Source organism: Lagenorhynchus albirostris, chromosome 2 (genome assembly GCF_949774975.1).
Source record: "Lagenorhynchus albirostris chromosome 2, mLagAlb1.1, whole genome shotgun sequence".
In the NCBI taxonomy this organism is placed as follows: Eukaryota; Metazoa; Chordata; class Mammalia; order Artiodactyla; family Delphinidae; genus Lagenorhynchus; species Lagenorhynchus albirostris.
In genome coordinates this window covers 78,668,330-78,689,755 of record NC_083096.1, presented here as the reverse complement: position 1 = coordinate 78,689,755, position 21,426 = coordinate 78,668,330, and the positions used below count along the sequence as shown (strand labels likewise).

At 42.8% G+C, this 21,426-nt stretch overlaps 4 protein-coding genes and 1 long non-coding RNA gene across 5 annotated transcripts; 2 read left to right on the top strand and 3 right to left on the bottom strand.

Annotated features, from left to right (window-relative positions):
- Positions 1-4,092: 4,092 nt before the first annotated feature.
- Positions 4,093-15,654, bottom strand: LOC132514425 (uncharacterized). Its single transcript, XR_009538775.1, has 2 exons — positions 15,530-15,654; positions 4,093-4,252 (listed from the first exon to the last, which is right to left on the bottom strand). It is a non-coding gene; the product is annotated as an uncharacterized LOC132514425 (long non-coding RNA).
- LOC132514422 (histone H2B type 2-E) lies at positions 4,673-6,978 on the bottom strand. Its single transcript, XM_060139095.1, has one exon. The coding sequence runs from the start codon at positions 6,925-6,927 to the stop codon at positions 6,547-6,549; it is 381 nt and encodes a 126-aa protein (XP_059995078.1). The 5' UTR covers positions 6,928-6,978; the 3' UTR covers positions 4,673-6,546.
- LOC132514421 (histone H2A type 2-C) lies at positions 7,218-7,661 on the top strand. Its single transcript, XM_060139094.1, has one exon. The coding sequence runs from the start codon at positions 7,254-7,256 to the stop codon at positions 7,641-7,643; it is 390 nt and encodes a 129-aa protein (XP_059995077.1). The 5' UTR covers positions 7,218-7,253; the 3' UTR covers positions 7,644-7,661.
- LOC132514420 (histone H2A type 2-B) lies at positions 7,487-8,221 on the bottom strand. Its single transcript, XM_060139093.1, has one exon. The coding sequence runs from the start codon at positions 8,195-8,197 to the stop codon at positions 7,805-7,807; it is 393 nt and encodes a 130-aa protein (XP_059995076.1). The 5' UTR covers positions 8,198-8,221; the 3' UTR covers positions 7,487-7,804.
- Positions 15,655-18,351: 2,697 nt separating the features above from the next.
- Positions 18,352-19,610, top strand: BOLA1 (bolA family member 1). Its single transcript, XM_060139091.1, has 2 exons — positions 18,352-18,491; positions 18,861-19,610. The coding sequence occupies exons 1-2, from the start codon at positions 18,459-18,461 to the stop codon at positions 19,275-19,277; spliced, it is 450 nt and encodes a 149-aa protein (XP_059995074.1). The 5' UTR covers positions 18,352-18,458; the 3' UTR covers positions 19,278-19,610.
- Positions 19,611-21,426: the final 1,816 nt, after the last annotated feature.

Sequence of the window (21,426 nt, the reverse complement as noted above, 5' to 3'; positions counted from 1 at the left end):
TAATCCCACACTGCCCAAATAACTTACTTCTGCTGACAGTGTTTTTAAGTGCACATTGATCAAAAATTCAAATGATATTGAAAGATGTAAGGAAAAAGTAAAAGCCTCCTTCTGGACTAACCAAATTCCTCTCCTGATGAATAGCCACTATTATTAGCTTTAATATATGAAATTCCAGAAAAATGTTTTACTTACTTACCAGTGCAGACACACCAATGCATACACACATATCCTTTTTTACTTATACCAAAAGGGATCCTACCACTTTCTTTTCATCTGCTAATAGACATCTAAGTAGTTTCTATGTGTTTATTATTAAAAATAATACTGCTTTCTCTTAATTCCAGCTAATAAAGGAGAAGTGCTAGAATATTATTTTGCAGCCCCTAGTGATTTAAAGGATCTAAGTATTAAGCATCAATAGGTGTTGTTATCACAAAAAGAGAAGCAATTAGCCATTATGTCCCCTGATATGAAAATATATATATATGTGTGTGTGTATATATATATATATGGCACTAGCTATGAAGTAGTCTTGCCAGGGAGTGGAAAAGTGAACCTAAATCTAATCAAGCCTCTGATCCAACTACTAATTTACAGGAAATACAGAGACAGAAGATCATGATAAACTACACCAAGAAGTAATTGGCAAAATCTGAATTGGGAAAACTCTACAGGGAAAACAAACCAGTTTCTTCAACAAAGAAATTACAAGAAATAAAGAGATGGATGGGAAACATACATTAGAGTTAAAAGGCATCAACCAACCACTATGTGTAGATTTATTTGGCTTCAGATTCAGATAAAGTACTTTTAAAACATATAGATTAGATTAGATAGGGAGATTAAAATTAAAAATTTGACCACTAACTGGATATTTGATAAATTAAGGAACTATTGTTAATTATTTTAGACATGATTTGGTACTATGGTCCTTATCTTTTAGAGACACATAAGGAAATTTTTATGGATTAAATAATATGGTGCCTGGGATCTGCTTCAAAATGACACAGGATAGATGGCCTTGAGTTGATAACTGGTTTGAGTTGATAATTGTTGAAGTTGGATAAGGGGTACATTGGCATCTGTTTGTGTATATGTTTTAATTTCTCAATTATCAAGAATTAAAAATATGTTTTTTTAAAAGCTGCTATTTACAATCCCTGCACAAATATCTTAGAGTGATTTTCTAGGGGGTTTTGTTTTGTATTCATATATGAAAAGAGAATTTTGATAGTTATTGTGAAATTACCCACTAAAAAGTTTGCACCAAATTCTTCTCTCACTACTAGTGTACCAGAATACCTCATTTCTCTAGCCCAACCAGCTCTGGGTATTGGCAACCCTTTGCATTTGGCCAATTATGAATCTCACAGTCCCCCTCAGAACCTCATGGTCCCCTCAGAGCATGATGGTGGCTGGCATCAGCCTGGATGGCCTGATGAAGCCATTTCCACATTAAGGGAAGCCACTGAAATGAATGGACACTCTTTCGAGGGTCAAGGTGTCATCCGCATTAGAGGTTGCTTGAATGGGTACAGATGTTTCCACAGTCACGCTGGCCCAGAAGCTAATCGGGTTCTTTAAAGTCCGTTTCCATATGTCTGGGCCAATCCCTCAAGGTCTGGCTCTACCTGCCTACCTCCTCACCCTCTAAATACTACCCATACTAAATTTCTTGCAGTTCCTCCTACCTCCCTGAGCTTGCTGTCTTTCACTCTCCTTCAAGTCCTTCTTCAGAGACGCCTTCCTTAGCCCCATCAGTGTTAAGTTAGGCCTCCCTCCATTACACTCTCTGTATCTGTACTTCTCCCAACTTAACACATGTCACATTTTATTATAGTCACTTGTATAATATCTATCTTCCCTTCTAGCCACTAAAAGTCCAGGAAGGCAGAAGCCATTCTGTTCCGTTTAACCTTAAACCAGATTGCCTGCTATCTAACAGATACTCAATAAATCACTGAATGAAAGAATGACTTAATTTTATCATACCTAACAATGCTCAGGAGTCAGAGTGGTCCTAGAGAGCCTTTCTTACAGAACTTAATAATATTAATAGATACTTAATAATTATTTATTAAATTAGCAGATACAGATTTTCCATCACCCATATTAAATGAATGATTAAACCTAGTCTCCCGAGCCACAGGGACGGTCTTCCAGTTAAGGGTCAGTGTCTGAAACCTGAACAGAGCTGCCCCTCAGGCTTCCTCCCTGTGCCACAACCACTGATTAGCCATATTGTGAGCTATGTTAGCCTCCCTTTTAAAGGAGCGGAGTTCCCCAGACCATGCTGTGAGACCAAATATGGTATAAGAACTGCTGATAGTTTTATATTTTTTACTCTCATGTTTTTCTTTTGAAGGCCAAACTGAGTCAGAGAGTTAGGCCACCGTCTGTGCTTTAGACGACTACTCTGGCCACAGGACATAAAATGGATTAGAGATGTTCTGAGCCTCGGAGAACAAAAGTGAAACCCTAATACTTTCTCCCACTTGAATAAGTATCTGTGTATATGGCTCATCCACCATCTGAGTTCCTTCCCAATTGAAGGCAGAAAGTTTATTGTGCTCATCTGTGGAACCAACATGACACAAAGTTGGAGTGCCTTAAAAAGTAGAGGAAGGGGACTTCCCTGGTGGTCCAGTGGTTAAGACTCCACGTTTCCACTGCAGGGGGTGTGGGTTCAATCCCTGGTCGGGGAACTAAAATCTCTCATGCCATGTGGGCGCAGCCAAAAAAAAGAAAAAAAAACTGGAGGAAGGACTGGGAACAACACAACTATCGATCAACAAGTAACTGAATTACCAGTTGCGGCTATACAATGGTGTACTACTCAGCAATAAAAAGGAATGAACTACTGATACATGCACCAAAATATATACGAATCTCAAAACAATTTTGCTGAGTGAAAGAAGCCAGATACAAATGATACATTGTATGATACAAACTACCTATAATGACATAAAGCAAACCAGTGGTTGCTTGAGGGCAAGGATGGGGCCAAAGGAGGACATTGGTGAAGGGAGCAGGGGGGAAGAATTATAAAGGGGCACTAGGGAACCCTTTTTTGGGGGGGTGGATGGATATGTCCATTATTTTTATTGTACTCATGTTCTCATAGGTATATATGTATGTCTAAACTTAAAGTATACTTTAAACATGTACAGTTTATTGTATGCCAATTATACTTCAGTAAGTTTTTTTTGTTTTTGTTTGTTTGTTCAAAGAAGAGATGAGGGTGGTAGAGAAATTAGTTGAGAGGTGTCATTTGAGGTGGAAGATTATGGCCTTGGCTTGAAAGAAAGCTCTGGTCAGGCCAGAAAGAAGGGGCAGTCCAGTCTAGCCCTGAGAAAGAGCAAACGGGTTTAGGGGAAGGTGACTAGACCATGTTAACTAGAGCAGAAATCCTGTATAGCAGTAGGAGATAGAGCTGTGGAAGAAGGAAGAGGCAGATTATGGAGGGCCTTGAATATCAAGCTTTTTAAAAGTGTGCATTGGGTTGTAGTTCCACCATTTACTTCCTAAACAATCCTGGACAAGTTATTTAACTTTTCTGAAATTCAATCTCCTTTACCTATAAAATAAGGATGAAATCCATCTTAAGTGGTGGCTGTGAAGATTAAATGAGGCAATGCTTGTCAACCACTTAGCAGAGGACAAGGTAAATATTTATGTGCTCAAGAAGTAGAAGCAATTATTATTATAACAAGTATTGTTATTAACTCCAACTTAAGCAAATGTATACAGATGTTTGAGAAGGAGAAAGATCAAAGAGGTTCTTTAGGAGGCTAAACCTCACCATCATTAATCACCTCCCCTCCAGAGTTAAAATACCAAACTCTAACACCTCCTTCCCCTTTCTCACTCTGTAACTTCCTAGTAAACAGTGGAGGAGCCCACGGTCAGTAACCAATGCTCTCTCACGTTAGTAAAAGTATTTCAGCTGGTGAGCCCTACAACTATGGGGACAAATAAAACTGAGTTGAACTATGGTTTCTGGAATGGAGAATGAGAGCACCCCACCCAAGACTTTCAGCCACCACCATAGACTTATATCCAAGGTGCATGCTAAAAAAAAAGCAGGCGGTATTTCTTTATATTTTAATTTTAAAGCATAAATATTTCCCCCCAAATCCAGGTTTTCGGAGAGGGATCTTACTTTCTCAGGTCCGTTAAACATTGAACCAAGAGTTTATTCTCTGGAGAGTTTCCGAGAAGCCGCCTTTCTGTGCCTCAGTTTCCTCATCTGTAAAATGGGACATAATAATGGTAACTATTTCATAAGGTTCTTGTGAGGATTAAATGAGTCATTATGTGTATAGGACCTAGAACGTCATCTGGCATACAGTGAGTACTCTGCAGGTGTTATAAACTTTCTTAAGGACTTTATTTCTTCTATCTTGTTTATAGTGCTTCTTGTTTGTGGTGATTTTTGTTTGGTTTTGTGGTCATGTATTTTCCAATTACTGAGCATTAACAGTGTCCTCATAACAGGCTATTTCAGCCCCCGTGCACTTCTGGAGTAGAAGTAAGTTTGGCTGATGGTTTATAAATGTTCATCTTCCAAGTCAGAGGCACTCAGCTTTTCCACAGACCCAGTAGTGGTTGTATCTGTTCATTTCATTTAGTTAAAAACTATATTGCAGATACAATAATCCAGCCAAGCTTTTAAATTAACTGGTAACTTTATTAATAACAATAGCATCTACACACATCTGAAAACACACATGTAAGAAACATAAGATTTATTCAGTCTCTGATAATGTCTGGAGCCCATTTGGATTCATGAAACCCCTGCAGTTAACTCCAGGATCCCTTATCCAAAAGCAGAGTTGAATAACTCATCAGACCATCAGTGTCTTTATCAGAAAAATCAAGGCTTGGACAGAAAGATTCAACATTCTGTAATTACATGAAGTAAAACTAAAATACAATTGTCCTCGCATCTGAGGATACAAAGGTGGACAAGGTTAGCTGCATGACCAGTGGACCAATCACTTCGCTTCTCTCAATCTCGTTTTTAAAGGGATATTAATCTTGTCTATTGTATAGGGTGTCACCTGAAAAGCAAATGAGATGGTGAACATAAATTAAAAGCTCATCTCCGTGAGGAACAAAGGATCGGGATGGAAGGATGTCATAAATAGAGAAAGGAAAAGGATTTCCAGTGACCAATGTTTTGAATTTAATGAAAATCCAAGAGATTAGGCCAAACTGAGAAGTATAAAGGAGGGACAAAACTGCCACCTCCCACTTAAAGCAAAAAAAAAAAAAAAAAAGAAAAAAATCTTAACAAAGTCCTCCTCCCAGCTGTTGCCCTGAGGTGACCACGGACAGACTTGGGGGAGGAGCTCCAAAAACATTTCCATTTTCATCACGTCTTCACATACATCTAATGAAAATGAACCGCACCCATCCATCCACGGAAGCGATTAAAAAAGGAGTGGGACAGAAAAATTAATTAAACAAATATTAACTCAATAAGTACTGAAGTGTCCACTGTGTGCCCAGTACTGGTTGGCACTGACGATATAGAGGAAAACCAGACCAGCAAAGTTTCTGTTAAGGGCTTGAGGAGAAAGACCGTAAACAAGAATATAAACGAACAAAACAATTTCAGACCGCTGCTAGGAGGAAGATAAAATAGAGTGAGGGCCCAGGACAGGCAGGAAGAAGAGGCGCAAACTCCTGAGTGGATGACTTGGGAAGGTTTCTGAGAGGTGACGTTTGAGCCCAGACTAAAATGACTAGTGCCTTACAGTTACTTGAGGCCGAAACATTCCAAGATAAGAGACTTAAATGCAAAAATGATCCACCAACCAAAAAATAACAGGGATTTCAAAGCACCAAAGTGAGCGGTGGAAACCAGAATCTATGAATTCTGGAGCGGCGCGAGATTTTGAATATTCATGTCGTCCAATCAGGGAAAGGCTGAGACCAGGCAGCGCGGGTTCCGTCCTAAATACCCCGAACTACTGGTATCCACAGGAGGTCACGTCGCAGGGCGTAACTGGTGACTGGGCACCCAAGCAGCCGCCAAACTCTCGGGAGAATTCTTCAGGGCTGTGATGCAGTGTTCGCAGGACTCGGGCTTACTTACATCCTGGGGTCCTTTCTTAAATGAGGATGGCCGAAATCACTCACTTCGTTTTAGAACACCGATGAAACGTACCTAACAGAGCCACCAGGACACAACAGTCTACAAGCAGAGGGTGGGAAGGAGCAGTCTCAGAATCCTAATTTAGAACTGACTGACTCATAAGAAAACGAAGCAGCACAGTGAGGGGTTAAGACTCGGCCTAGATTCAAAAGCAATACCAGTCACGCGCCAAGAACCTCAAGTCATAAGGGCCTAAAAAGCTACGTGTGCCATTTGCCATTACTTTCATCCAACTACTGCAACTTACTTTGTGAGAAGAAACTGAGGGAAAACAAGTGAACAAAGCTCTTCTCTGGTGATAAGGTGGGTGGCTCTGAAAAGAGCCTTTGGAAAGTCAAGCGGCCCGGCGACTTTTGCGAGCGCCGCGTCCCGGCAGGGACTCACTTGGAGCTGGTGTACTTGGTGACCGCCTTGGTGCCCTCGGACACGGCGTGCTTGGCCAGCTCGCCGGGCAGCAGCAGGCGCACGGCCGTCTGGATCTCCCGGGAGGTGATGGTCGAGCGCTTGTTGTAATGCGCCAGGCGCGACGCTTCGCCCGCGATGCGCTCGAAGATGTCGTTGACGAACGAGTTCATGATGCCCATGGCCTTGGACGAGATGCCGGTATCCGGGTGCACCTGCTTCAGCACTTTGTACACGTAGATGGAATAGCTCTCCTTGCGACTGCGCTTGCGCTTTTTGCCGTCCTTTTTCTGAGCTTTGGTGACAGCTTTCTTCGAGCCCTTCTTGGGCGCGGGAGCGGATTTTGCCGGTTCAGGCATTGTAGAATACAACACCCGTTAGCAAGGAAAAGTAGCATGAGAATGGGCGGGCCTGATCCTTTTATAACCACCGTATGCAAATCAAGGCTCCAAAAGTCTTACGTTTCCATTGGGCCATGTAGAGACCTTGCGTTATCAGTAATAGCTACGTAACAACACCGACTCTTGACCTTATTGGCCATTTCTGGAGCCAATTTAGGACCAATGAAAAATTCGTTCCTGACCCCACCCCTAGGAAAGCTTATAAAAGCTTTCCAGTTGCTGCTCTTTGAATCCTGTTTGTTGCGAGAATCTGAGCTCTAGGCCTTGTAGCATTATTTTCAGTTATGTCTGGCCGCGGAAAGCAAGGAGGCAAGGCCCGCGCCAAGGCCAAGTCGCGCTCGTCCCGCGCAGGTCTGCAGTTCCCGGTGGGGCGAGTGCACCGTCTGCTACGCAAAGGCAACTACGCCGAGCGGGTGGGGGCCGGCGCGCCTGTCTACATGGCGGCAGTCCTCGAGTACCTAACCGCCGAAATCCTGGAGCTGGCGGGCAACGCGGCCCGAGACAACAAGAAGACGCGCATCATCCCTCGTCACCTGCAGCTGGCCATCCGCAACGACGAGGAACTGAACAAGCTATTGGGCAAAGTCACCATAGCCCAGGGTGGCGTTTTGCCCAACATCCAGGCCGTTCTATTACCAAAGAAAACTGAAAGCCACAAAGCCAAAAGCAAATAAATCCAGACAAAGTGAACCAAAGACCAAAGGCTCTTTTTAGAGCCACCCAAGTTTTCAAAAAAAGAGCTAATGCGCTGTTTCGTGATCAGCCCTTCATTTGACACTTTAGTGGCTCTTAAAAGAGCCTTTGGGGTGAGTGGGGTTGGTGTCAAGCCTCCTAATTACTTATTCTTGCCAGGCTTGTGACTCTCCGTTTTCTTGGGCAACAAGACTGCCTGGATATTGGGCAAGACGCCGCCCTGGGCAATTGTGACACCCCCGAGTAACTTGTTGAGCTCCTCATCATTTCTCACGGCTAGTTGCAAATGGCGAGGGATGATGCGCGTCTTCTTATTGTCTCGGGCCGCGTTGCCGGCCAGCTCCAGGATTTCCGCTGTCAGGTACTCCAGCACAGCCGCCAGGTACACCGGCGCGCCAGCCCCCACTCGCTCGGCGTAGTTGCCTTTGCGCAGCAGGCGGTGCACTCGCCCCACGGGGAACTGAAGGCCTGCGCGGGACGAGCGCGACTTGGCCTTGGCCCGAGCTTTGCCTCCCTGCTTTCCGCGTCCTGACATTACGGCTAAAAATGCAGTTACAGCTTCTTTTTCAAAGAGAAGAATGTGGCAAGGATAACCAATTTGATGTAATTTATAAGAGCTACCGGGAGGGGTGAAGCGAAGTGGTTTGATTGGCTAAAAGCTGAGTCCGATCGAACAGCCAATAGGAAAGCGAAAAGCAGACTCTTCGTTTGCATCTTGTACTACGAGGAAATGACGGCCTTGGTAAGTACCTACCAATCGCTGTGAACCACATTAAAGCCCCTTATTTGCATGCCAGGATTTTTAAAGCGAAGGTTTTCAAACAACACGCTGTTTTGTTTTTTATTGAGTGGCAGTTTTTTTCCAACTTAAGAGTGGTAGGTTTTTTTTCACCAAGGGAAATCCCAAGAAGGACCCAAAAGGACTGCAGAGAGCCTCTGGCAGATGTAGAGTTACTCCCACTCAAGGGTACCGAATTCTGAAGCTGATTACCCCCTTGAGCCCTAAATTACCCTCCAAGTCCCTCCCTTTGTGGCTCGTCAAAGCTAAACTTCTTAAAGAATATAGTACTACTAAGGCCTCCCCCTTTCAATTTACTCGTTGCCTGCAGTGTGGCTTAGCCCCATGCCACCCGCCACTGCTCCTCGGACTCCAGTTTGACCGAGGCTAGCATAGAATTAGTCATCCTCCTCTTTACCTCCCGGCGGCGTCCAAAACCGCCTTGAACCTGAAGGCGGCTTTCCCTTGCCTTTCAAAATGTCGCCCTTCGTCTTTCCTCATCCTGCTTCTGTTCCTTTGCCCTTTTTTTTAACCTATTTATTTATTTAATTTTATTTCTCCCCACCCCCACCCCTCAACTCTGGCAACACCAAATTCCTCTGCCCGTCTTTAAATCCCGGTGTCCAGCTGGGCTCTGCCTCCCTACTCGCCCCTCCCCCACACTCCTCCATTCTTCACTCTCCCCGAAGAGTCTTACCCAACTCCGTGCTTTCAACTAACACCTAAATTTGTTTCAGAAGCTCAGACCCATATACGTGACTGCTGACTGGATACTTCAACCTGTTTGTCCCAATAACTCGACCTATCCAAAAGCAAACTCATCCAAACACCCCCCCCCGCCCTTTGCTCTCTTTACCTGAATGGCACCAACAATCTTCCAGGTACCTAAGCCAGAATCCACTGTTCCCTGCATCTCAACAGCATATCCAGTGTTACTTATTTAACTTCAGCCTTTTCCTCCATGATCCTCTTGTTTGCCTCTCTTAGACTTCAGCAACAGCCCCTAGAGACTCGTTTGTGTAATCCTCCACCTACCTTCCATAGAAATTTGTCCTGAAAGTTCCATTTCTTTCTCCTCAGCTTCCCATCCCTGGGAGTTCTACATCCCCACCCCATTTTCACCCTTTCCTGAATATCCCATAAAGCTGAAACCGCTGAAATGCGTCTGGGGGCTCCGAGGAGCTTCAGTTCTTTATGTCTCAGCGCAGAAAGAATTCAGCGAGAGGCAAAGTGACAGATAAGTGACTTATTAGAATAGGACACTTGTGAGACTTGAGACTTCCCAAGTGGCTGGGTGAGAGGGTGCCGTGCTCCTAGAACTTAGTGGGCTACAGTTTTATAATCAAACGAAAAGTGGGGAGGGGGAAAAGACCACCTTCTTCCTCATTCTTGAGTAGACGTCAAACTTCCAGCATTAGCTCCTCCTCCACGTGGCGGGGAGGGGGGGAGGGAGGCTCTTGTCCCTACTTGGTCAAGTCGGGACTGTCATGGTGCAATGGAAATGAGCCAAAAGGCGCTCATTTTCTAAAAATGGTAAATGATCTCAGGTTTCAGTATAATGTCACCCTTTCCTTATATTTTTTTTGTTTTTAGTGTGTGGAGAGAAGCATGCCCTTGGAATCAGCTTACTGAGCTCACTGGGCAGGATGTGGGTCTCATGCCACCATTGTTTTATTGTTTTGGGGCATGTCTCATGCTTCTGTTGCATAGTTTTGTTGCTACGCAGGCCTGCCTGATTGAGTGATCATTAACTTAGAGTGGTCTCCCATACCTTTTTCTTTACTTACAATCCTCAGTGGGATTAACTATTTAATTACCTACTTTGTCCCTTCACTATGTCCCTATCAAAGACAGGAGGTAGAATGCTATAGAGAAAAGAATAGACTTAAATTTTTTTCCCTGAGCTCTTTTCTAGTGTTCCTCTTTTATCCTCACCTTTGTTCCACTGACATTTATTGAGTACATGCTACCTATCAGGCAGTGGGTATACAGATAATTGAGACTAGTACAAAGAGGTCTGTAATGAGATGCCTCTAGAAAATGGAGGAAATCTGGTGAACTCTGTAAGTTAAAATTAGTTAACATCAGCTATCTGTAGAGCTTACCCCTGGTAAGATGCTGGTATAGATTTGTGAAACACCCAAGTACAGTCAAAAGTAATGGGAGTGTTTCCTCAATAGTAGGATGCAACTGAAGATAATTCTAGCCAAACTGATTATAGTATTTCAGAAGATGCACGTGTTAATAGATATGGTCCACATACCATCTAAATGGGGCAATTACAGTAGGAATGTGTTGTGCTTCTCTAACACTTAAGAGTATGTGTCTGCTAGACACAAAGGTTTAGGCTGTTATAGAAGGTTCCCTGGTGAAAGCATCAGCTTGTTCTCATAGTCTGGGTGAAATGTTTCTGAAGACTATCCAACCCTCTTAGCTCAGGTTCTGCTCTCAATTAACAACTTTCCAATTATTCTACTTTAGGATAAAAATATGAGACTGAAAAGGGGAGAACCAGTATGGGAAGATATATCTATCACTAGAAGTTAATTAATTTGAATTCTGACCTATTCATCAATTGCTTGTGTATTTTGTTAGTGTAACTCTCTCCCCAAGAAGCCAATCAGCTCTGGAAGTTCTAATAGTGTCAATTTTTCAGCCCTACAGAGCACAGAACAAAATACAGTAGTAGGGACCCCATGACAACTCTGGTACCCTTCGAGGCCCTGCTTGAGGGGCCAGCTGACCTCCTGATTTCTTTTTTACTTCTATCACAGTGACCCTGTGCTGTTAGGAAGGGTAAAGGGAAAAGAGATTATATTAAACCCTTATTAAGAGATAAGCCCTATGTTAGGGGCTACCTATGAAGTAGATATACAGTTGTACCTCGGTACCAGGACCCCCAGTGGATACTAAAATCCAAGGATGTTCAAGTCCCTTATATAAAATGGTGTAGTATTTGTGTATAACCTAAGCACATCCTCCCAGATGAAGTATCTCTAGATTACTTTTAATACCTAATACAATGTAAATGTTATGTAAATAGTTGTAAATACAATGTAAAACTATGTAAATAGTTGCTAGGGCAGGGCAAATTCAAGTTTTGCTTTTTGGGGACTTTCCAGATTTTTTTTAGAATATTTTCCATCTACGGTTGATTGAATCCTCAGATTCAGAACCCATGGATACTGAAGGATGACTGTAATTGTTTCACAGATAAGGAAACCAAGGCTCAGAGACGTTTAAGCACTTGCTGAAGGTCACACAGCCACTTACAAAGACATGATTAGAACCAAGGTCTGCCTGACTCAAAGACTGTGCTCATCATCCCTCCAAGCACACTACTTCACTAACTAGATTATGGGTTTCATGAAGTCACTTAACTTACCCAACCTCGCTTCCTGCCTCTGTTACAGAGAGAGGGAGAGCTGGAGAGCAGGAGAGTTAGAGAGTGAGAGTGAGAGAGCATGAGAGAAGAATGGAATTAGACTTAATACTTTAAATTCCATCTAGCTATAAAACCTTATTAGATAAGTCCAGATAGGCCAATATCCTACAAATTTTATCAGGCTCAGTTACTATCTATTGCTCCCCAGACCTCCCTTCCCAGCATTCTTACCAGAGCTATTAAAATATATAACAGAGCAGGCCATTTGTAAAAGTCATACACCATCACAAACAGGCTGGATCTTATCTCCTTTAACACCTCTGGGATTTTTAACCAAAAGCAGCGGAGTTCCTAACCAGGCAATCTAGTTAATCAAACATTTAGGGCATTCTGGGTCCATTCTATCATTCCAACCATACTTCTCTCCCTTCCCCTTTTCTTCCACCTTTCCTCAACTCCACCCCCAGCCCCCTCCGTACTGAGCTTCACATCATTCATAAGAGGAGCAAGGCCTTTCCACAGCTCCCTGCCATTGCACATGACGTTGCCCTTGGCTAGAATGCTTTCAGCCTCCTCTGGACCTGCAAAATCCTCCTCATCCTTCCAGTTTCCACCCAGATATCACCTCCTCTTTCATGAAGCTTCCCTACTGTCACACACACAGCCTCAGTGTACCCACATCTCTTTGTTCATATCCTGCTGATAGCATTTAAGCACTCTGCCCTGTGTTTTGACCTTGGTCTCACTTCCTTTCTGTGACCACTTCAAGGGACAGACCATGTCTTCTTCACCTTTAAATCAGGAGTCCTTTATTCCTTCTACCTGGCTCTTAGTAGGGTAATTAAATGTTTTTTGCATAAACAAATAAAACTATACTCTTAGAGAATTAGCATCTTCTTCTCTAAAATATTTCTCTTTAGTCAACAAACCACTCTCCAAATGCTAGCTAGCTATCAACAGTAGACTGTGGTAGCCAGAGTGACAGAAAATACAACAGAAGCTCATCAATTAAATAAAAATCATATACCCTACCATAATAGAGTTGTTAGAATAAATGAGAATTAAATATAAAGAACCTAGTACAGAGATGGAACCTGAGACGCCCAAATGCTGGATTAGGAGGCAGAATAGCTTAATGGTTAAGAGCTCAAATTCTGCAGCCTGACTCTCTGGGTTTGTTTACCAGATCTGTGACCATAGGTACATTACTTACCTAACCTCTAAGGGTCTCTGCTTCCTCAATGGTAAAGCGAGAGTAGTAACAGTAGCTATTTCATGGACTTGTTGCAAGAATTAAAAGAGTTTATAAATGTAAAACATTTAGCATAGTACCTGTCACCAACAAAGCAGGGAATCTCAAAAATTTGAACAAATTTGCCATTTCAGAAATAAACATTGAGTTTATCCTATGACCACTCCTGGATATACACCAAACAGAAAAGAATGTTTACATCCAACGAAAAGCACGTACAAGGATGTAGCATATTCATATACTACAATACCACACAATGAAAATGAACAAATCACTGCCACACACAAGGATGAATCTCACAGACAATGTTGAGCAAAAGACAAACACAAATGTATTCATACTATGTGATTCTATTTATAAGAAGTTCAAAAACAGGCAAAACTAATCTATGGTGCTAGAGGTTAGAATAATGATTAACTGTGACAGGGTGATATTGACTTCCCTGGGAGCCTTCCGAGGTGCTAGAAATTTTCTGTATCTTGATATAGTGTATTCCCATGTAAAATTAAGCTGTACGCTTAAAAAGTGTGCATTTCTTATGTGTAAATTATACATCGGTAGGGACAAATTAATTTTTCTTTTTTTTTTTTTTTTTTGCGGTACGCGGGCCTCTCACTGTTGTGGCCTCTCCTGGTGCGGAGCACAGGCTCCGGACGCGCAGGCTCAGCGGCCATGGCTCATGAGCCCAGCCGCACCACGGCATGTGGGATCCTCCCCGACCGGGGCACGAACCCGTGTCCCCTGCATCGGCAGGCGGACTCTCAACCACTGCGCCACCAAGGAAGCCCCCAAATTAATTTTTTAATGAACAAATACTGAAGTAATCATCATAGGAAAAAGAAGAATACTTTGTTGGGCATCTTACTCCTCACATTACATATTAGTGTTTATTAGTTTTCGTTTTGTTTTCTTTAATTACACGAGGCGGCCACCATAATGTCTCAGTGCTTAAAGCCTCTAAGACTCTTAATCTGTCCATGACAAACCTTCACTAAATAGTACATATTATCATGACTATGTTTTTATTAGAAACAAAGACACTAAACTTGCCCTAGGGAGCTTGCAACTTACAAAGCTTTCATTTATTTTTGCAACAGGAATAATAATGTCGGCCCTCTCTATTCACATACTAGCTCACTATCCATTCGGTACATTTTACCGAACACCCAAGTATGCCAACAGTGAGCCTGGCATAACACATGCAGTGAATACATTGCCTCTGGCCAGATCTCTCTTTCCACATGATTGGTTTCCTCTAGTCATTCAAATCTCTGTTTAAATGTCCCCTCCACAGCAAGGCCTTCTCTGACCACAGCCTCCCACCATTCCCCACCACTGTCACTGGATTAGCAAATTACAAGGCCCTCACCTAAAACAAGTCCTTCTTAGAGATTCCATCTCTTTAACAGTACTCGAGTTGATTTACTTCTCTCTAGCCTGTCTCCTGCCTTCACTCAGATTATCTTGCACCAGACTACTGCCAAAGGCTTTTCTCCTCTTCTCCCTGCTTCCACTCTTCCCATTCCTTTAATATATTCCTCATACACTAGCCACAGTGATCTTCTAATAGAAAATCTGATTCTTTTCTCACTTTATTCTTTTTCCCAGGTCATTTCACTCCCCTCACCCACTTCCCCGCCTCCCCCCCACCACGATCTCATTTCGTCTTCAGCGAGACTCTTGCCTCACATGCGCTTCTCAGATGCTAAAACTAGTAGACAAAAGCTTAATGAAAAACAGAATAGTACATAGACTCAAAGTATCTCCTACGACTACAAAGGGAAAAAGGAAAATTTTACAATTGAGAAACCTGAGAGATACCACCTTAACCAATTAATCAGAATTATCATTAACAATGAGACAAATTGAATTATATGCCCCCTATATGCTTCAGTGAAAGGATTCAATATCACTTCTGCAGTTTTCCTGCCAAAAATGTATATCCTAAATCTGAATCAGAGTGAAGCATTCGACAAACCCAAGTTGAGGGATATTTAACAAAATAAATGGTCTGTACTCCTCAAAAATGTCAAAGTCGTGAAAGACAAAAAGACAAATGAAATATTCCAGATTAATGGAGACCAAAGAGACATAACAACTGAATACAGCATGTGATCCTAGATTGGATACTGGCCCAGAATTTTTTTTCTTTCATTTTATATAAAGGACATTATGGGACAACTGGCAAATTTTGCATAAGATCTGTACATTATAGTACTGTATCAATGTTAATTTCCAGAATTTGACAATTACATTGTGGTTATGTGAGAAAACGTCTTTTTTTTTTTTTTTTTTTTTTTTACTAAATACATATTAGCAAATATATATTAGTCAGAGCTCTTCAGAGAAATAGAACAATAGGATATATATGGAGAGGGCAAGAGCAAACAAGTGAGAGAGAGAGAGAGAGAGAGAAAAAGAGAGGGAGATTTATTATAAGGAATTGGCTCACATGACAATGGATGCTGACAAGTCCCGAGATCTGCAGGGTGAGTCAGCAAGCTGGAAACACAGGAGAGCTGATGGTGTAATTCCAGTCCAAGTCTGAAGGCTTGAGATCCAAGAGAAGCAATGCTGTAGTTCCAGTCAAAGACTAACAGGCTGGAGACCCAGAAAGAGCCAGTGTTTCAGTTCAAGTCTGAAGGCAGGAAAGAAGCCAATGTCCCAGTTCAAAGGCAGTCAGGCGGGAAAGAACTCTCTTTTTCCAGGAGGGTTAGCCTTTTTGTTTTATTCAGGCCTTCAACTGGTTGGATGAGACCCAGCCACAATAGGGAGGGCAATCTGCTTTACTCGGTCTACCAATTTTAATGTTAATCTCATCAAAAACACCCTTACAGAAACACCCAGAATAATGTTTGACCAAATATATGGGCACCCTGTGGCCCAGTCAAGTTGACACATAAAATTAACCATCACAGGTAGTTAGAGGTAAATGGACTTATGTCTGAAACTTACTCTCAAATGATTCAGAAAAATAATTATATATGTGTAGTTAGATACATAAAAAGAAACAAAGCAAACATGATAACATGTCAATATTTGGATAATCTGGGTATCAGGGTGAGGGGTATACAAGAATTATTTGTACTATTTTTGTATTTCTATAACTCTGAAAGCACTTAAGAAAAAGTTAAAAATAAAATACACACACATAGAACCATACATCCAACATGACATCTGTTCTTCGATATCATAAAGACCCTTCAGGATCAAGTCCAAAACAGAATTGGGCACCTAGTCTTTCCCTTCCCCACCCTTCCAAACCTGTGCTTCTTCCAATATTCTGTATCTTAGGGAACAAATGCCATCCATCCAGATGCACAAACCTGATAGTTATCCTTCATACTTTCCCTCCCGTAACTAGCCCATTACCACATCCTGTGGGTTTTACCCTCCCAATGTATATCTTACAGCCACAATTTATTTCCATCTTCACCTGCATGACCACCAGCGTGGTCCAAGTCATCATCATCCCTCACCTAGACTGCTACACTAACCTCCCAACTGGTCCCCCTGCTTGCACTCTTACCTCCTCTACAGTTCTCCACACTGCAGCCAGGGATCTTTGCAAAATAAAAATTTAAAGATGGCTAAATTCAATGCATTATCCTTGATTGGCTTTCGAAAAATAAAAAATTATAAAGGCAGTAATGAGACACCTGGGGAAATTTGAATGTCAACTATATATTAATAACAGTATTGAACAAATACTAAACGTCTTAGGCGTGGTAATAGTATTGCGCTTATGTAGGAAAATATCCTTGTCTTAGGAGATATACGTTTAAGTATATAGCAATGAAATGTAAAGATTTTCGCAACTCTCAAATGGTTCAGCAAAAATGATAACAATATTTTTATTATATACACACATTCAAAGAGAGATTAGGGCTTCCCTGGTGGCGCAGTGGTTGAGAGTCCACCTGCCGGGGACTCACATGACATGGGTTCGTGCCCCGGTCCGGGAAGATCCCACGTGCCGCGGAGCGGCTGGGCCCATGAGCCATGGCCGCTGAGCCTGTGCGTCTGGGGCCTGTGCTCTGCAACGGGAGAGGCCACAACAGTGAGAGGCCCGCGTACCGGAAAAAAAAAAAAGGGAGATAAAAAGCAAATCTGGTAAAATGTTGTCAGTAAATATAGGTGAAGAATAAATGGGGTGCTCATTGTACTAACCTTGCAATTGACATTATGTTAAATTTTTTGAGTGTGATAGGGTATTGTAGTTATTTAAGAGAATATCCTTCTTCTTAGGAGATACATACTGGAGTACCTAAGGGTGAAATGTCATGCTGTCTGCAACTTATTTTCAAAAAAAGTATAGAAATACATTTTTAAAGTATATAAGTATACATAAAGTACTTAAACATAAAAGTATATATGTATAAGTATATAATATATATAAATGTAAAAAACAGTGAAAGGTAGAGGATGCTGTTTTGCGCTGTTCAACTTTTCTGCAGATTTGAAATTTTTCAAAATTAAAAGTTGGGGAAATACATATATGGAGAAATCGATAAAATATTAGGATACAAAATAAAATACTGGTTGAATTGACGAGTTACATATCATCTTGGAAAAATCTCATCCTGTTATATCCCCACTGAAAACCTTCCCTAGCTTCCTACTGCTCCTAGGATAAAAACAAAACTGCCTAACGAGGCCTTCTCCCCACAGGCCTATACATTCGCTCAGCTTCCCATCACCATCATCTCTGCCCCGTGGGCTCCAACTATATCTAACTACACCCAAAGGAACCACTCCCCCAAAGTTCTCTCTCCTCCTGGCCTTTGTGCGTGCAGCTACCACACTAGGAGGGGCTGAGAAAGGGATTTTTGTGCCTCTTGTAAACTGTTTCCTTAAGTTTTCTCTTCTCCCCCCAAGTCTGGACGACATGCCTCCTTAGCATCCTGCTCTTAGTCCCATCACAGCCCTTAGCACACAGTATTGCAACTGTCCACTCACTGGTCCATCTTCTCCAGTGTTCTGTAAACTGCCTGAGGACAGGGCCTGTCTTACCTCCCCAGCCTCCAGGACTGGTCTGGCGCACAATAATTATGTATTCAATAAATGAAATGGACTTCCATTTTCTTGTATGTAAAATAAAGGTGTTGGGCTAGATAATCTACAAGATGTATTGTCAATAAAATGAATCGAATAATCTCAATATCAATTGCACAGAAGTTCCCGTTTTCTTTACAGTTCCTCAGGTTCAGAGCCTCCCACGACCTCACGAGTCGCGGGAAGTAGAGACTACAGTTCCCGAGAACCCTCAGGACACCACGTGGTGGTGGCCCGGTCTATCGCGTAGCGAGGACTCCATTTCCCAGCGTGCCTCAGGACGCGAAGTCTACGTTTCGCCCGGAACGTCAGGAGTCCGGCCCTGAATGGGAGCTGCGGTAGCGAAGACTGAGTGCAAGGTAGAAGGGGCCCAGCCTGGGGTTCAGACGGGACACAGGGACATTGGCTCAACCAAAAGCCCGGAGTTGCACATACCCTACTCTTGCAACCTCCAGCTCATTCTTAGCGAATCCCCTTAGTAAGGAACGTGCCTCGCGCGCGGGCTCTCTCTAATCCACCGCCTCCCTTCAGCGGCTCGCGGCTGGAGACCAGATTCCCCCACGTCCCACAGAGGAAAGAGGCGGTGCCTCGCGTCTCACTGTCGCGTCTAGGCGGGCTCCCAGTGTGGACGTTGGCCGGGGGGCGGGGGCTGGGGTGGTTGAGAGACTGGTCTCTCACCAAGAGCGAGGCCCTGACCCTCACTGCTCCCGTCCTTGTCTCTGCCGTAGCTGATGCTGAGTGGGCAGCTGGTCGGAAGCCTGTTCTCCATGGCTGGCCGCGTCTGTGTGTCCCGGGGCAGCGCCAGATCAGGGGCCATCGGTCCCGTCGAGGCCGCCATTCGCACAAAGTTGGAGCAGGCGCTGAACCCCGAGGTCCTGGAGCTGCGTAATGAGAGCGGCGGCCACGCGGTCCCACCAGGCAGTGAAACCCATTTCCGCGTGGCCGTGGTGAGCTCTCGTTTCGAGGGACTGAGCCCGCTGCAACGGCATCGGCTGGTCCACGCGGCGCTGTCAGAAGAACTGGCTGGGCCGGTCCACGCCCTGGCCATACAAGCGCGGACCCCCGCCCAGTGGAGGGAGAACCCTCAACTGGACACGAGCCCCCCCTGCCTGGGCGGGAGCAAGAAAACTCGAGGAACTCCCTGAACCCTGAGAGAGAGAGAGGACCGGGATCGAAACGGGTTGGGTGAGAATAAACTACTGGGACCTTCTTCCCTTCAATACAGTCTGGTATTTGTAAGAGTTGAGGACCTGGGCCCCATTCAACCGGCATATACAGGTTCTCTGGATACAGCAATTCATTTCACATCAAGGTCAACCTAAGGAAAGCAGACAATCACTCACTACTGCTCTTGCCCTGGACTATTAAGGAAAAGCTGCCCAGTTGTTTCGTGTTAAATTGTGACTTAAGGAACCACCAGACCTTATGAGTTGCAAGTAATCCTGTACATTAAAAGAGAAATTATCATATGAGGTGAATTGCTGTGTTGTTAAAGGCCTGTTGAACCAGTGCTACAGATGTTCTTGGGAGAAGAAAGATACTTGAGGCCTAGCATAGTCAGGAAGGGCTTCATTAAACCAGAAAGGAAAGGAAAGTTGTTGCAGGCAGGGGGAAGAACCCAAGCAAAGGCATAGAAGCTGGACTGGGCAGAGAGTTATTGGACAAGACAGCAGTTACAGACACATTTGAACTTCAGACTTGGGGAATGTTTGGCTTTCTATCAACCTGTCCATTTCCAAAAGGATTTACATTTGTTCGTGAGAAAAAAAAACTTTAAAAAAAAAAACCACTAAAGCAGTGAAAAGATTATAATCTGGGAAGTATAGAAGGGGGAGAAAACTTTACATAGCCCTTTTTCTTATGAGCCTTCCAAATGTCATAATTCTGAGGGAAGCTCAGGTAATGTCTAGATAAGCAGCTTTCTGATGATCTCAATATGGAGATGGAACTTAGACAGTAAAGAGAAAGCTTGGTTAACATGTATCAACTGTTTCTGGCTAAAGAGTTTAGACTGCATCTGGTTGGGCAGTAGGGAGTCATTGAAGGGTGTTGAGGAAAGGATGCCAAAGAGCATTTTGGGGCAGATTGATCTGGCAGTGATGTGTAAGTGGGTTGGCATAGGAAATAGGAGGCACAGAGATTAACCAATGGTGCAGGCAGAACCCTGACCTAGAGGTCAGCTGTTGAAATGGAAAGGAAGGAGTTGATTTGAGAGCGACCATTTTTAAAAAGTCAGAAAACTGTTTGATTAGAACAGAAATGGACTAGAGTGAGAGGAGCGTCAATGGTAAACCTCAGGCAGTACTTTTCAGATTTCCTCACAGATAAAAATTCCCACGGGAGCTTGTTTAAAATGTGGATTCTAGGTCAACTCTCTTCCAAAAAAAGATTCTGATTCCACAAGTCAGGAATGGAATCTGGAATCTACATTTTTAAAAAACACACAAGGATTTGGAGGAAAGTTGGTTCTATTCTCAAGAAATATTACTCCAGGTTTTTGTTTATTTGTATTCATTTTTGGAGTTCTTAGATTTTTTAAATGTTTTTGTAAATATTATTTTATTATGGCAAAAACTCTTGAGATCTGTCCTCTTAACAATTTTTTTTAAGTGTACAATCAATACATTATCACTGACTATAGGTACAATGTCATACAGCAGATCTCTAGAGCTTAATCATCTTGCTTAACTGAAGTTTTATGCCTGTTGATTGGCAACTCCTCATTCCCTTCTCCCCCAGCCCCTAGTAACCAACATACCACTCTGATTCTATTTGACTATTTTAGATAAAGTGGAATCATGCATATTTGTCTTTCTGTGACTGGCTTATTTCACTTAGCATAATGTCCTCATGGTTTATCATAGCAGAATTTCCTTCTTTTTTAAGGCTGGCAAGTATTCCATTGTTATGTACATACTATATTTTCTTTATCCATTCATTTGTCAATGGACATTTAGGTTGTTTCCACACCTTAGCCATTGTGATATTCTGCAATGAACATGAGAGTGCTAATACCTCTCCAAGATCCTGATTTCAGTTCTTTTGGATAAATACCCAGAAGTGAGATCGCTGGATCATATGGTAGTTCTATTTTTAATTTTTTGAGGAACTTCCATATTTTCCAGAGTGGCTGTATCATTTTGAATTCCCACCAACAATGTACAGGGGTTCCAGTTTCTCCACATCTTTGCCAACACTTTATACAATAGCTATCCTGAGAAGTATGAGGTGGTATCTCATTATGGTTTTGATTTGCACTTCCCTGATGATTAGTGACATTGAGCATTTTTTTAT

Coding starts and splice junctions, on each gene's coding strand:
- BOLA1 (XM_060139091.1), top strand. CDS start 18,459: ATGGGAGCTGCGGTAGCGAAGACTGAGTGCAAG. Junction 18,492..18,860: donor TAGCGAAGACTGAGTGCAAG/GTAGAAGGGGCC, acceptor TCTCTGCCGTAG/CTGATGCTGAGTGGGCAGCT.
- LOC132514421 (XM_060139094.1), top strand. CDS start 7,254: ATGTCTGGCCGCGGAAAGCAAGGAGGCAAGGCCCGCGCCAAGGCCAAG.
- LOC132514420 (XM_060139093.1), bottom strand. CDS start 8,197: ATGTCAGGACGCGGAAAGCAGGGAGGCAAAGCTCGGGCCAAGGCCAAG.
- LOC132514422 (XM_060139095.1), bottom strand. CDS start 6,927: ATGCCTGAACCGGCAAAATCCGCTCCCGCGCCCAAGAAGGGCTCGAAG.